Source organism: Corvus brachyrhynchos, unplaced genomic scaffold, assembly GCF_000691975.1.
Source record: "Corvus brachyrhynchos isolate BGI_N302 unplaced genomic scaffold, ASM69197v1 scaffold48, whole genome shotgun sequence".
In the NCBI taxonomy this organism is placed as follows: domain Eukaryota; kingdom Metazoa; phylum Chordata; class Aves; order Passeriformes; family Corvidae; genus Corvus; species Corvus brachyrhynchos.
In genome coordinates this window covers 6,096,059-6,109,639 of record NW_008240027.1, presented here as the reverse complement: position 1 = coordinate 6,109,639, position 13,581 = coordinate 6,096,059, and the positions used below count along the sequence as shown (strand labels likewise).

The 13,581-nt window shown below is 36.0% G+C and overlaps 1 protein-coding gene across 5 annotated transcripts in view; it reads left to right on the top strand.

Annotated features, from left to right (window-relative positions):
* Window positions 1-13,581, top strand: part of ZZZ3 (zinc finger ZZ-type containing 3) — a 42,189-nt gene that overhangs the window by 7,758 nt on the left and 20,850 nt on the right. For all 5 annotated transcript variants that reach the window (XM_017743529.1, XM_017743528.1, XM_017743527.1 and 2 more), the window contains one exon: window positions 1,820-3,381. In XM_017743529.1, the coding sequence (XP_017599018.1) occupies window positions 1,871-3,381 (1,511 nt within the window). In that variant the 5' untranslated portion in view covers window positions 1,820-1,870. The remainder of the gene's footprint in view (window positions 1-1,819; window positions 3,382-13,581) is intronic.

Here is a 13,581-nt window from a genome sequence, read left to right as displayed (position 1 = left end):
AGCAGGAATAGCTAACAAGTAGGAGGGTTGTAGCAGCACAAATAAATTGCAGTTTTGAGAACATTTGAAATTTTCACTTTATAATTGTTTTTTTCTTTGTTGCACAAAATGATGTGCTGTTGTACACAGTTGTGTATAGAGCTATACCACGTGTACACAAAATTACGTGCTTTCTTCTACGGTTCTGTCCAGAACTACACCAAGCAATACTTTTAAGATACATTGCTTTCCTTAAGAAATACTGCTTGCATTATGAATTCCTAAACATACAATATAGTAAATATTGCTAATTGTTAAACAGAATTGTATTGGTTGAGAGTGTACTGGTCTTGTCCAATTCTCTTTTCTTTTCTAGGACTATCCGACACTTAAAATAGTAGATATGGGAGAATTTATGTTCTTTTTTTTTTTCCTTCTTTGCTGAAAATAAAAAACACTTCTTGAAACAGTTTTCTACATTTGTTATTTTCAGCATTTCTTAGTAATGTGTGAAAGGTTTGATTCCATATTTTAAATTTGTAGTCTTCACATCACATCACAGTTGTACGGGTATGTGTAATCTGGAATTAGGGTAGATGAAAAAGGGAAGGTATGCCATTATGCACAAATGTGAATCTATTCAATTAACATGGCTATTATGACAGATCTGTGGTGATAAGCAGTTTGACACATTAAACTTCTAAAGATTAAATGAATAGAAGGGTAAGACTGAAATAATTTCTCTTAAAAATTATTTTGAGATACTGGGCAGGTCAAGTACTCCTGCATTTCACTCTGAAATGTGAAATACAGACACTCTGAAATGGGACGTTTCATAGTTACCTTTGAACCTGAATTTACTTAAATCTGATGTGAGTGATGATTCATCTCACCAACTAAGAGACTTGGGAAACAGCCTTCCAGTACCTCAGAGGAGATGACTGATAGAACCAGGCTTCTTGTTGTCATAAGTGATACAGAAGTAGGAGAGGCCCCACCTGGGTATAAGAAAAAATGTTTTTGATTTAAGGACAGTTAAATACTGGAACAGGTTGCCCAGAGAAGTTGTGGAATATCTGTACTCAGTGTTTTTCAATACCCAGCTGGATAATGTCCCACGTAACTAAATCTGAATTTAGGCCTCCTGTTCATTTGAACGGGAGGTTGGATAGGATTGCCTTCCAAAGCCCTTTCCAGCTGGAATGATTTCATGATTCTGATACAGAAATTTTGTTTTATTTCATTTTTACTAATAATAACAGTAAGTATTTTTTAATGGTGTGCTTTATTTTTTTTCAATTCCCTGATAAATTAGAATTGCAGTTCTGTTTTCTTATTTATGAGAGATTTGTTTTTGCTTTAAGCAACAACTGAGTAAGCAAATGCAATTTTAATGGTTTACTTCTTAGTCTGTGAAACCATGTAACTGGAAACTGTGGGATATTGAGAAGACAATCTCATACCTTTTACTAGAACAGACAAATTTAAATAATAATACCAATACATTGTAACATATGTACAATACATAAAAACAGTGTGTTTTACTAACTAGAGACTAACTGGGACATTCCAGCCTTACATAAGGCAAAAATATGAGCAACACTCACACAAGTACTAAAGCCAGAATAACCACAAATACCAAGTCAGCTGCTTTGTAGCTGAGATGGAAAAATTTAATGCACTAAAGAAATACCACAGAAAGAAGCAGTGTGAATACATTGAATGGGCTTATTCAGTTTTGCATTGGTGTATTTGAGACAATACATTCTTCAGATTTGCTGTGTGTCTAGGTGTTTTTTAAGTATTTTTTCTGACTGTTTTGTTTACATTTTTTTTTAAGGTTTCCCAGTGAGTGGATCACGATGAATATACTTTAGGGACTCGCCATAGTATGGCTGCTTCTCGATCTACTCGTGTTACAAGATCTACAGTGGGTTTAAATGGTTTGGATGAAAATTTTTGTGGTAGAACATTAAGGAACCGTAGTATTGCTCATCCGGAGGAAGTCTCACCCCATCCTCAAATCCGATCCAGGTCACCAAAGAAGAGGCCAGAGTCTGTGCAAACTCAGAAGGGCAGCAACGGTGGCAGAACTACTGATCTGAAACAACAGAGTGCTCGGGAGTCATGGGTGAGCCCTAGAAAGAGAGGGCTGTCTACTTCAGAAAAAGATAATGGTGATAAGCAGACTGTGGAAAATAGTGAAAAAAAACAAGCAGAACCTGTTTCACCAGTTTTGAAAAGAATTAAGCGCTGTCTACGTTCAGAGGCACCCAACAGTTCTGAAGAAGACTTGCCCGCTAAAGCAGAGAAGGAGTCATTGGAGCATAAAAGCTTAGTGTCAGACAGTGATGCAGCCTCCACAGGGACTAAGCGAGCTTGTCGATGTCTTATATTGGATGATTGTGAGAAAAGGGAAGTTAAAAAGGTGAATGTCTGTGCAGAAGGGTTTAATAATTCTGCAGTAGTTGAAGAGGTTGCAGGTTATCAGACTGTCAATGGAGTTGGTGAGAGAGACTCAAATTCTCTTAACTGTGATGACTGTCAGCTTGATGGGAATGCTAAGCAAAACAGTGCTGGTTCCCGTACGCCCAAGGACAAAACAGTAGCAGAAAATGGAAACTCATTTGCCCATTCTTCGTTGTTGCTTAATAGCAGCAAAGAGGACAGTGTTGTAGACCATTATGTGCCTTGCACAAACTCTCAAGAACAGGTAAAGTTAGAGGACCACAAAACAATAAATGACTGTTTGCCTGAGGAGCATGCTAATCAGGCATATGAGCCAGCCACAGGGTCCTTTTCTGAAATCCAGTCATCTTTGTTAAGGGATTCGGAGGAGGAGGTGGATGTTGTGGGAGATAGCAGTGCCTCTAAGGAACAGTGTGCTGAAAACACCAATAGCAACCTGAATACTCACCAGGACAGTGCATCAATCTCAGGTGAACCTGAACCACATTCTTCAGTGCTGAACTGTGTTTCAGCTCAGATGACAAATATGTTGGAACTTCAAGAACACAGATACACGTTGAGAACTTCACCACGAAGGGCTGCCCCTGCCAGAAGCAGCCCTACTAAAAATAACTCTCCTTGTAGAGAAAACGGACAGGTTGAGGAAAATAATCTTAGTCCTACTGAAAAGAATGTACCTGTAGGTATTAATAATATCAATGGATCTCCCAAAAAGTCTGAAGAAATCAAACAGAATGAAAAAGAGAGAAATAGTAATACAGGGGATCATGGGAGTGATGGACTAAGAAAGCCACTGTCTGAGTCTAGACTTGTTGCTGGATATGTACCATCTGCCAAAGACAGTGCCAACATCCACACTGCAGAGGAGGATGAGGAAGAGCCTGATGTGTATTACTTTGAATCAGATCATGTGGCATTGAAACACAACAAAGAGTATGTGTAACTATGGTAACCATGAATTCTGCTTTTGTTTCTTACCAAAAATATATTATTATTACTAAAATCATAAAGTATTTAACATACTTCCACAAAAATTTAAGTGCTTTATAATTTTCATACTCTTCAGTCTTCATTTTTCTTGTTTCTACCTCAGACAAAATTAAACTATTTAATATGCAGTATGGTACAGCAATGTGGTTTATACATTTCTAGCAATTGGAATTCTTGAGCCAGAACTTGAGTTTTTTGAGTTTTTTCGGGTTTTTTGTTTGTTTAAAAGTGCATCTGTTATTTATTTTCTCTTAAAAACTAGCTGGAAGGAAAACCAAAGGAAACCAAACTTTAAATTAGATTTCAGTCATTTGTCAGTATATCCAGTAGACACTGCAGATACAGCTTATACAATTATCATTCTGCTGTACATAGAAGTTGAAGTTAGATACTTTTTTCAGAGTGTCATGGGAAAGAACTCAGCATTATTGTGTTCAGGAAGATGAATTGATCAAATGCAGCAACTTTCTCCAAAGTAAATTATGTCTACATTGCTATTTTTATTCTTTATATGTAAATATAGACATGTACAAATGATGATGATTATTACTATTATAAAAGAGCTTTAACTTGTTTTTATGTTTATCATCTGAATGTCTGTAAGTAGAACTATGGTAATTATACCTTCTGCAAGAGATTTTTGAAACAAAAGGGCCATTCACTGAAGAAAGTTTACATGGAGAAAATTTGTCTTCAAGCAGTAGATCAGGACACAGTTTTTTATTTCATAGTCTTTGTAATGCTGTTTTGACTCCTCTGTTTTGCTGTTTAGTAGGTGTTCTCTATGTTGTTGTGAGTTCTGAAAGGCCAAGTGCAAATGATCTTCAGTTTGCTTCATATGAAGGGCTGAAGCACTGGTAGTAGTTCAGTGTAAATGTAGTGAATGTTCACGGCACAGTTACTGTGAATATGGGCACAGGGCACAGATGGTTGTTTAATCCAGTATGACTGGATTTTTTTATATTACAGTTGCATTATTTATATAGTGAAGTTTTGTTCAGTATTAGATATGAATAAATAATTTTAATCAGAAAATTCTGAATTTGAGCATTGGCTGGACAAACTATGATTTCAAAGTAATGATCAAGTATTTGCAGCTTCAGCCATCAGTCCAAAGTGGACACTTTTCCCAGTAGATAGAAAGAAAATTGCTTTTCCTTAAATTATAAATGGGAAGAATGGACTGTTGTCTTTTGACTCCTTAGGATGATTTTGGATCTGTGTGTAATCTGTATGTCATATCAGACTTCATCTGATACTAGTACACAGATGCATCAGTAATGTGATATGGGGGTTGTATTTTTTAGGAAAAATACTGTAAAAATAACAGTAGTTTTTTTCTATTCTTAAACACAGATCTAAATTGTCCTTGAAAATTTCAGGTGTGTGCCCTAGTGTTAGCTTTTGAACATACACAATTCTGAAGAAATGGGTAGTTGTTGTTCAGGTTGGCAGCCTGTTTGTGAGAACTTGTTGGGGAGCTTTTGAAATTGCAAGTAAGACTTGGTAGCTTGCTACCAGCTTGTTGCCTGAATGCAGAATTCCAAAAGAAATGGTTATTGGTTTTATCCTGTCTTATATTTCTACTTTCCCAAAGGGAAGCATGCTACTGGAGGGAGGGAGTGTTAGCCATATCTTTTCTTCATTTAAAAAAATTTTGATAGAGCTGGAAAATTACGGGCCATCCTTTTTTGTTGTTTACATTTGTAATAAAGTACATGTGGTATTCTGATGGTTCTGCATGGTAATAGGATCCTTCTAAAGAACTTAAGTCAATGTTTTGACATATGAGTGCAGTCATCATTTATGCAGAATTTCATTGTTCAAGAATAAATCAAGTGCAGTGCACTATATCCTCTACCCAGTTTTAAAAATAGCAAAGTTCATTAGAGGATACTCTTAATTCATGTGTTAGTTTTTGAATAGTGTCTTAATTATACCCTTGTTTAATCTCAGTTGGTACTTATTTTCTAAAATGTTGAACTAAAAAAAAATAAAACAGCCAGTTTTAGCAGAAGTGTATTTGCTGATAGGTCAGATGCAAAGAATTCCAGGGTTCCCATGCTATTAAGGTAGGTTTAGCTGGAGGTAGAGGGTATTCACTTTCTTTGTGGTAGTTCTGCCTAAGCCAAATGTTCTGGTGTTCCGCATATCAGATCTTCAAATGGTACAGTTTTGTTTTTCTCTCCTTCATCAGCTTGGGATTATTATGGGTGATTTTTTCCTCTAGTTCATGTTTCTGTTCTCTTTTAAAAGCCAGTTCAGAGAGACATTAGCATCTTGGCTAGGTTGAGGAGGCAGATTTCTCCAAGAAGTCATTAGTATAATTCTTTGGATGTTCCTTGGCAGAAAAAAACCACATTCCTCTGTGTCATAGAAGCAATTTTATATGGCTGTAAACTTCTATTATTTCTGGTTACATTACATAGCTTGATGACATACACATTCATACAGTTGATTTTCACTCTTCAAGAAATTGTTGTGACATTGATAAAATATGAATATACCAAAACCTTTAAGAGCTGTTGATAAGACTTGCTATAAGAAAGAAACCTAAATGTATATTTTCATATTTCTGTATGAATTTTGTTGCCTTTTTAATCTTGACATGTTTAAACAACATTCATATATTAATATTTCTGGGAAAACTGGATGATATAATAGGAAAAATAGCCATCACAGGTTATGGAATATTATTATTCAGAGAGAAGGCTGAAATGATGGATGTTCCCACAACTTCTTTATTAAAATAGATCTGTCCTACAAAGACAGAGATGAGTTCTCTAAGTATAAATTTTATCACAACATAGACATTTTTGTAGATAACAGGCTGATCTGGGGGTTGTATAGTTGTAAAGTGTTAATGTTTTCTGTTGCTACACACATAATTGGAATTTTTGTGTATTGTAATTGCTCCTGGAAAAGTATGGTTTGGTGAATATTTGAGAATTTTTCTGTGTTCTAGCTCAGAAACATTTGCATTTTCTCTTGAGATACTTTCACCAAGACTGAACATCCTGATTTAAAACTTTCTACACTGCTGAATTTTATATGCTGTGCTTAGTATTTTGCATATGTCTTTCCTCAGGCATTTTTCATCTCTCTTTGCTGTATCTTTTTGTACTGTAATTCTATCTCATACTGCTGTAGCTTACTTTAATTTTCTGTCTTGTGCAGCATTTTATTCTCAGTGCTTTTTGCCTTTGCCCAGTGTTTCATTTAGTGCCCTTTTTTGGTTTTATTTTTTATTTTCTTCTTCCTCTCTACTTCCTTTGGAGATTTGCAGTGTTTGGCAGGTATTAGGTTGCACAAAGGGAAAATCTTTGTTTGACTCTCAGTCCTGGATTCTAGAAGAAAATGTAATTGAGGAATTGAGGTTTCACATGCATATAACGTGTTACAGAATGCATTTCTAGGATTCTGTAAACTGCAGTTTGCTTTACAGGAACCACTTAGATCTGGAGGTAAGATGGCTGAAATAGAATCATTATGCACGAGCAATTCCAAGAGTTAGGACCTTGTTCAGTAGATAGATATTTTCATGTATCTTTATTACTTGATAATATTTAAAATCATAACAGCTGTACTGCCATTTAAAGTGAAGACAGATTAAATGAAAGATTTTAGTACATCTCTTAAAACCCAGTCTTGTGGATTCTTACCTAGGGTAGGCTGTGTTGTTGCAGAGGTCTTGGAAGCATAGACGACCATGCAGGATCATGCAGTCAGATTTACATATGCTCAACAATTTATGATATTAAGGTTTATGTCTTTGGATCCACTTCTAATATTATATGAATGTGAGAAAGGAAAGAAACATTTGTAGCATTTCCTGTGGCATAGGTTTTGTGTTTTATTCAGTCACAAATTTTCTGCCTAAAGAATCCAGTTAAAGTAGTTCTGTATAAAAGTTCATCTTACTGCACTTGAATTGTTAGAATAGGACTTGGTGCACCTTGCTATGCCAGTTGTTTGAGAACTGCCTTGAACACAATCGTCTTAAAGTAACTGTAATATCATCTTTCTAAATTTCTAATTTTCTAATTTTACCTGCACCATGTTTTTTCCTTAAATGGAAAAGATAAAAATATCCATGTCTGTCTTCAAATATATTGGCTACTAATAATACTAATAGATGATTTTTATAAATAATCCCTGTATATCCAGCTGTATGTCTCTGAATTAAAGTTAAATTGGTCACATAGTAGGGATTTATTTCAATGTGCAGATAAATCTTAACATTCCATGTAATGATGTCATGTAGCAATGAATAGCTAATAATTCATTTTCCTGAATGTCAGTTTTAGTCTGTGGGGACTTTGTTTCTGACTTCCTTTCATCTTAAAGAATAGAGGGAATTGGTGTAAATCAAGTTAATTTCATAGTAGCAGTTTTAATTCATACCTCTGAGTTATTTGTAGACTATATCACCAATATAAAAGAACTGATGAAGGGTATACAATTTTAGTGAAGAAAAAGAGAAGTTAGTAATTGTGAAAAATCAAACATAAATGCCATGTGTATTAGATTGCAATGTGTTTTAATTCATCCTTTGTTCCACAGAACTGATGTGGCATACAGTGATATTTTTCTTAAACTACCTATTAATGTCAAACTAAAACATGAAAAGTTGGTGTTTTTTCAGAGAGTTGATTTCTACTTTCTAGTAGATTGGTCTATGTAAGTAACCAAACCCAAGACTGGCTTTAAGTAAAGTCATATAAAATTTGGATGCTGCAGCTAGTTGATCCACAAAATAGAAATACAGTGGAAATCAATTAGAAACTTCTAATACAGCTTTCTGATCAACTTCAGTTTGGTTTTGCAGGTAATTGTGTTACTAAAATGTGACAGTGTAACAGGCATGCAACCACATTTATTAATTAAATCCTTGTATTTTACTACAGCTTAAAATATGAAGTATTTTGAGAATTTTTGCTGCCAGCATTACTATTTTATCATGGTCCATAAGATAATTCTGTCTATAAATACTTGTCAATGGAAAAGTTATGTGACACAAAATTTTTTGCAGGACTAAAGATTAAGGTTAAGACTACTGTAATCATAGAATCATGTTTTATATTATATAAACTATTCAGTAAAGACTAGAGCTCTTACTTTGCAAGAGATAATGCCGTGGGCATGTGCTGCATCAGCTTTTTGCTCCCTAGGAATGGGCACACTCTGGGACCCATTAAATGTCAAGTACATTTGTCACATTCATTTTTCCTCCCTGAACAGAGGCATCTTGCTGCCAACCACAGCACAATCCCATGAGCAGCACTAGCAAACACAGCGCAGTCCTCACTTAAATAGTGCATCCCGTGGAAAGCAAAGCTTGATTTCTTTTGGATTTGTGTCCTTTACCCCTTGAATTCCCTCCTGATTTGCCTGCTTTTCTTCTTCTGTCTACATCTATGTTCTCACCTCCAAGAGTCCTCTATTGCAGCAATTCACTCCTGGAAGAAAGAGAGAGTGAACTCTCCAATGCAGAGATGTTCCCTGTTGGCTGCCTTGATGTGGTACCTCTGGATGTGTGGGCTGATGGATTGATGGAGGAATGTGATGAGAAACAGTTGAATTCTGCCTACCTGAGTCTTGTAGAGACAGTAGTTATGGTCTCACCTCCTTTCCAAGCTGCCAGTTTTTGGAGAATACACACGAATTCAGTTTGTCTTTCCAATTTCTTTGGTCAACATGGACCAAAAATCATGGAGAGGAAAAATACACAAGTATAAAAAAAAAATCCAACCACAAGCAACAACAAACCTACTATTCTAATACAGAAAAATGTAGAAAATTGCTCTTCTGCCTGTTCATTTGGGAATGCTTACCATTTCTAAGGATGCTCATTAGTAAATTCATCTAAACTGGAAAAGGATCAATAAGTAATAAAAATTGCTTTGAGGTGTAGGAAATACTAGTTGGAAACAAATATCTGGTCCTGATTTAAAACAAAGAGCAAGAAAGCCAGGAAAAGATGGGGCAGTAATGTATTGACCCAGCACAGCTGTGTGGAGAGTAAGGCTCTGGCTGTACTTTTGGCTGTGCACACAAGGACCCTTAAAAGCAGAAGCAGTAAATTGTGGTTATACCAGTTATGTCAATGTAAAAGTTGTGTGGTGGAACAAGGAGTAAATTAGTGTCACCATAATTGCCTACTTGGTAGGGATCACTAAAACATTAGTGAGCATAATGATGCCACCAAGAAGACAAGAACAAAGTGAGTGCCATTTGCTTTGAGAATGTGGGTGTCTTTATTTTTCCATTTTAACTAACCCAGCTTGAAATAGCTTCATTACTAATTTTTTGTTCTGCTCTTTCATGAGTTTCAACAGCATCTCCAGCATGAACTGCAAAACTGACCAGTATCTTTTAAAAAGGAATTGCATGAGCAGTATGTATTGTACAAGCTTCATTCAGTCAGCAGTGAGTTCTAATCAATACAGTTGTTACTTTGGTACAAGAATACATGCATTTGAGAGTTAGAAAGGTCCTACTTTCTGGATTCCTTTAAACTTTGTTCTCGGTAGGAATAGCCAGCTGATTTATCATTTTTCATTATTGCACATCTTTATTTTGCTTTGGATAGCTCAAAGTAAAAATATTGCTGCTGTTTTGTGTAACAGCCTTTGATGGTTATGCTTCCTAAGCCAAGGACCAGCTGTGTTTGTCCATGATTTATTATAGAGAGTACTAATAAAAATATGTTTTTTACTAATTTTCTTCCTTATTTCTAACTTTTCTTCCCCTTTTTTAGCCAGAAAGTATTGATGTATAATGCTTTGTATTGCTGTTAGAACTTTCAGCCACTCATGATTGTAGATCATATTCTTGTAATTCAGTTCTAATATTCAGATATCACAGTAACAGATAACTTGAGGGGAATGTGTTCATTTGTTCCTATGGCAAGAGTATGTACCTGAATAATTGAGTGTGTGTGTGTGTCTTGCTTGGATGAAAACCTGCAGAAATTAATTTAGAGTGAGTTGAAGGGGTTCAATAATCGCTGTTGTCAGCTTTCTCTGCTTGTTTTGTCAGAAGATTTCTGTGCAGTTGGATTGGTTTCATGGCAACATGGGTCGCTCTTACTTTGTCTCTGGAATAAAGCTCCGTCTGAACAGTTGCTTTCCCCAGCATCTCTTCTAGAGAAGAATATCCAAGTAGTTATGCTGGAGGAATCTGTAATATTTTCCCTCAGTAAAGGAATTGGGACCATTCTTGTTAGAGATGATGAGAGGGAAGGAGATGAAGTTCGGGATATGCTGTCAGTCTGTCTTTCTGTGCCCCTTGTGAAGAAAACAATTTTACTGTCATTATCTCATGTCAATTCAAGCCTGGAAAATAGAGGAATGACAGGAACCTGTATCTTTTTCCCTACTGAATGTCACTGTCCTGCAGACAAGCAGTTGAGAGTGCTGTCAAAAGAGTATCAAAAGGCTGTATTAAACTGTGTTAACACCAACTGGAGGACTGACAGATGCTGTTTTGTTGATGAGACTGAAACAACATCCATGTTTCTTTCGGGACACAGAGACCTAATTGCTACTAAAAAGTCTGAAAAGTTGTGGGTATTTGATAAGGGTGCTTTTGTACAGCTAATATTAAATCCTGCCGAGTGTGTTGGACAGCTCTTGACAAGAATGAAGCCTATAGAAATATATGAGTGGGTGTTCTGTTTCTGGGGAAGAGTTAAGAATTTAAGAAAGAAGGAGACATCGCAAGTTGATAACCAATAAAATACTATTCAGATGCTTGAAACACAAATTCTGAAGCTGTGAAGGTTGAAAGAAAGGTAAAATTTGAGTGAAAGATGGTTCTTTTGCATCCAGGTAAATTACTGCAGTAGGATTTTCTGTTTTGCCTTGGGATTTGTTGGGTCTTTAAAAATGTGCTTTTTGGGTTAGTTCTGTTTTGTTTCAAATAGGTGTGAGGCTGACATTCAGAAATAGTGCTTTTTGTTCCATTCCTGGCACAGTAGACTTGGAGAAGCCATTTAATGTGTACTTTAGTTGTTTAATGTATAACATAGAGATGCAGTTTAATTATTTACTTATCTTTGAAATACTTCAAAAGGTCTGAAGTATGAATATTGAATATGCATAGTGAAAGTACAGTAAATGACAGTACATGTAAAGAGGTTAAGCCAGAGTAGAAAGCGATTTAATAGAGTTGCAGAAAAGGCTGTGTGTAAGTAGATTACCTTGGTCACAGTGTCTAAGCATTAGGTAAGTAAAAACCCACCATATGCTGCTTCTTCCGGGCAAAGGTGCTTTTACAAGTCCTGACAGGGGTTGATATATGTATGCTCTTATTGATTATGCCCTTAAACTCTTCGCTGTTTCTGAAGGGAGATCAAAGAAGGGCCATTCTGCATCAGTCTCTTGTGCTTTCTCATTGCTGTTGTGTGCTCTACACATCCAGCATTGAATCCCAGACTCTTCCAGAGTGCATTTGGAGATTGTTTAAAAATCTTAGCTACGCATCAGAATAATTTGCAAGAAACTGCAGTGTCAAAATTAGTGTATTGTGACACTGGCAAAGATTTCAGCCCAAACTTAGGAGCTGGGAGCATTTTCTGTTATTTCTGAACTCAAAGAAACAAAGCCCGAACAAAAAAAACACTCTTCTTTGAAATGACAGGATTGTGTTTGATCTGATTCTCAGGTTTCTCCAGGGAGCCAGTCTCTTAAACTACAGCTCCTTGGGTGACTTAGAAATTCTAAGTACAATTAATGTTTCCCTTTTCCTACATAATTTACAGTCTGATAAGATGTTTTAATATCCAATACTTCCTTATCTTGGCATTTAATAAGGGATTTTTTTTTTTAATTGCTGTTAGTAGACCAAAATCCAGAGTAATAAATGACCTGGGTATGGGAGAGCAGGTTGTAATCTGTACTTTGCTGGAGTGCCAGCAGATGGCAATGAAACAAAGAATTGCTCAAATCCTCCCGGTGACTGATAACCAGTTTTGTGTCACAGCTCTTGGAAATACAACATAACAAGGTTTTTTCTATATTTTTTTTTTGCTGTGTTTTATTATGAGATGTGTGTACACCCTCATGTAAAACAGTTCCTACCTGCACGAGAACTAATGAGTATTTCTGAATGATGGTACGCATTTTTAGTGTCAGAGCCTCCCAAAATTGATGATCCTGTACATTTTAACATACTGTGTAAACTATATATAACTGGAGAAGCGCAGTTAGTTTTGGGAGGGGAGATTGATGACCATCAACTGCACAGCATTTTAGAAGTCAAGAGGATAAATCACTTCTTTTTAATTAGTCATCAAAGTACATGTCTTTGCAAGGTACTGAATGATGTAAGACAAGTGTAGCTGCCAAAGTAATTTCAAGTGACTTTGGATATTGATTTTGAGTTGATTGTTTTTTTGATTGGTGTGAATGTTATCTACAGCCACTTCATTTCACCCACTAATTTCATTTAGGTACCTAAAAGTTAAAAACCTTCATTTTGTAGTATCAGTTGCTCATATCACTCATTCAACCAAGGCTTAAAGTACAGTATGTTCTTCTCTTCAAGGGAAGGGAAACCTGCAGAAACCATGGAGGGACTTTCTGACTGACAGACTCTTACTGTAAAAAATTAATTTATTTAAAAATGATGAATGATGTGGCCCCTTTTACACATCAGTGCCAAGTCATTTTGTATAAAAAACAAGAGTTAACTTAAGAAACATGCAGTTGTTAAGGCAGATTGATTCCTATTCATACAGTGTTTTTTAAATGCTGCGGTTAGGTCCTGCTGCAGAGAAACTAAAATCTGTGATGTGACTGGGTACTCTGATTTGGAAATGTAAATCCTATTAGAATGGAAAGAATGGAGGGGAAAAGCATTTTGAATGTAAATCTCAGTAAACTGGATCAGAATGGACATAGGTCTCATTAAGGCAATAGATGCTATTCCCAAGTTTTGTCACAGGCAAGAGAGGAGGCTGCTGTGTCCCTAATTACTATTAGAACAAGATTCATGGAAATTAATTGTGTAAGAACTAGTTGCTTATGGCACAACTTCTAGAAATCTGTCTCTGCTCTGTGATAATTTTTTCATGGAGCAGTCCAAAAGAGTGGAGTACTTACCACTGCAAAAGAAAAACTGAATCAGCAGACGTTCCTG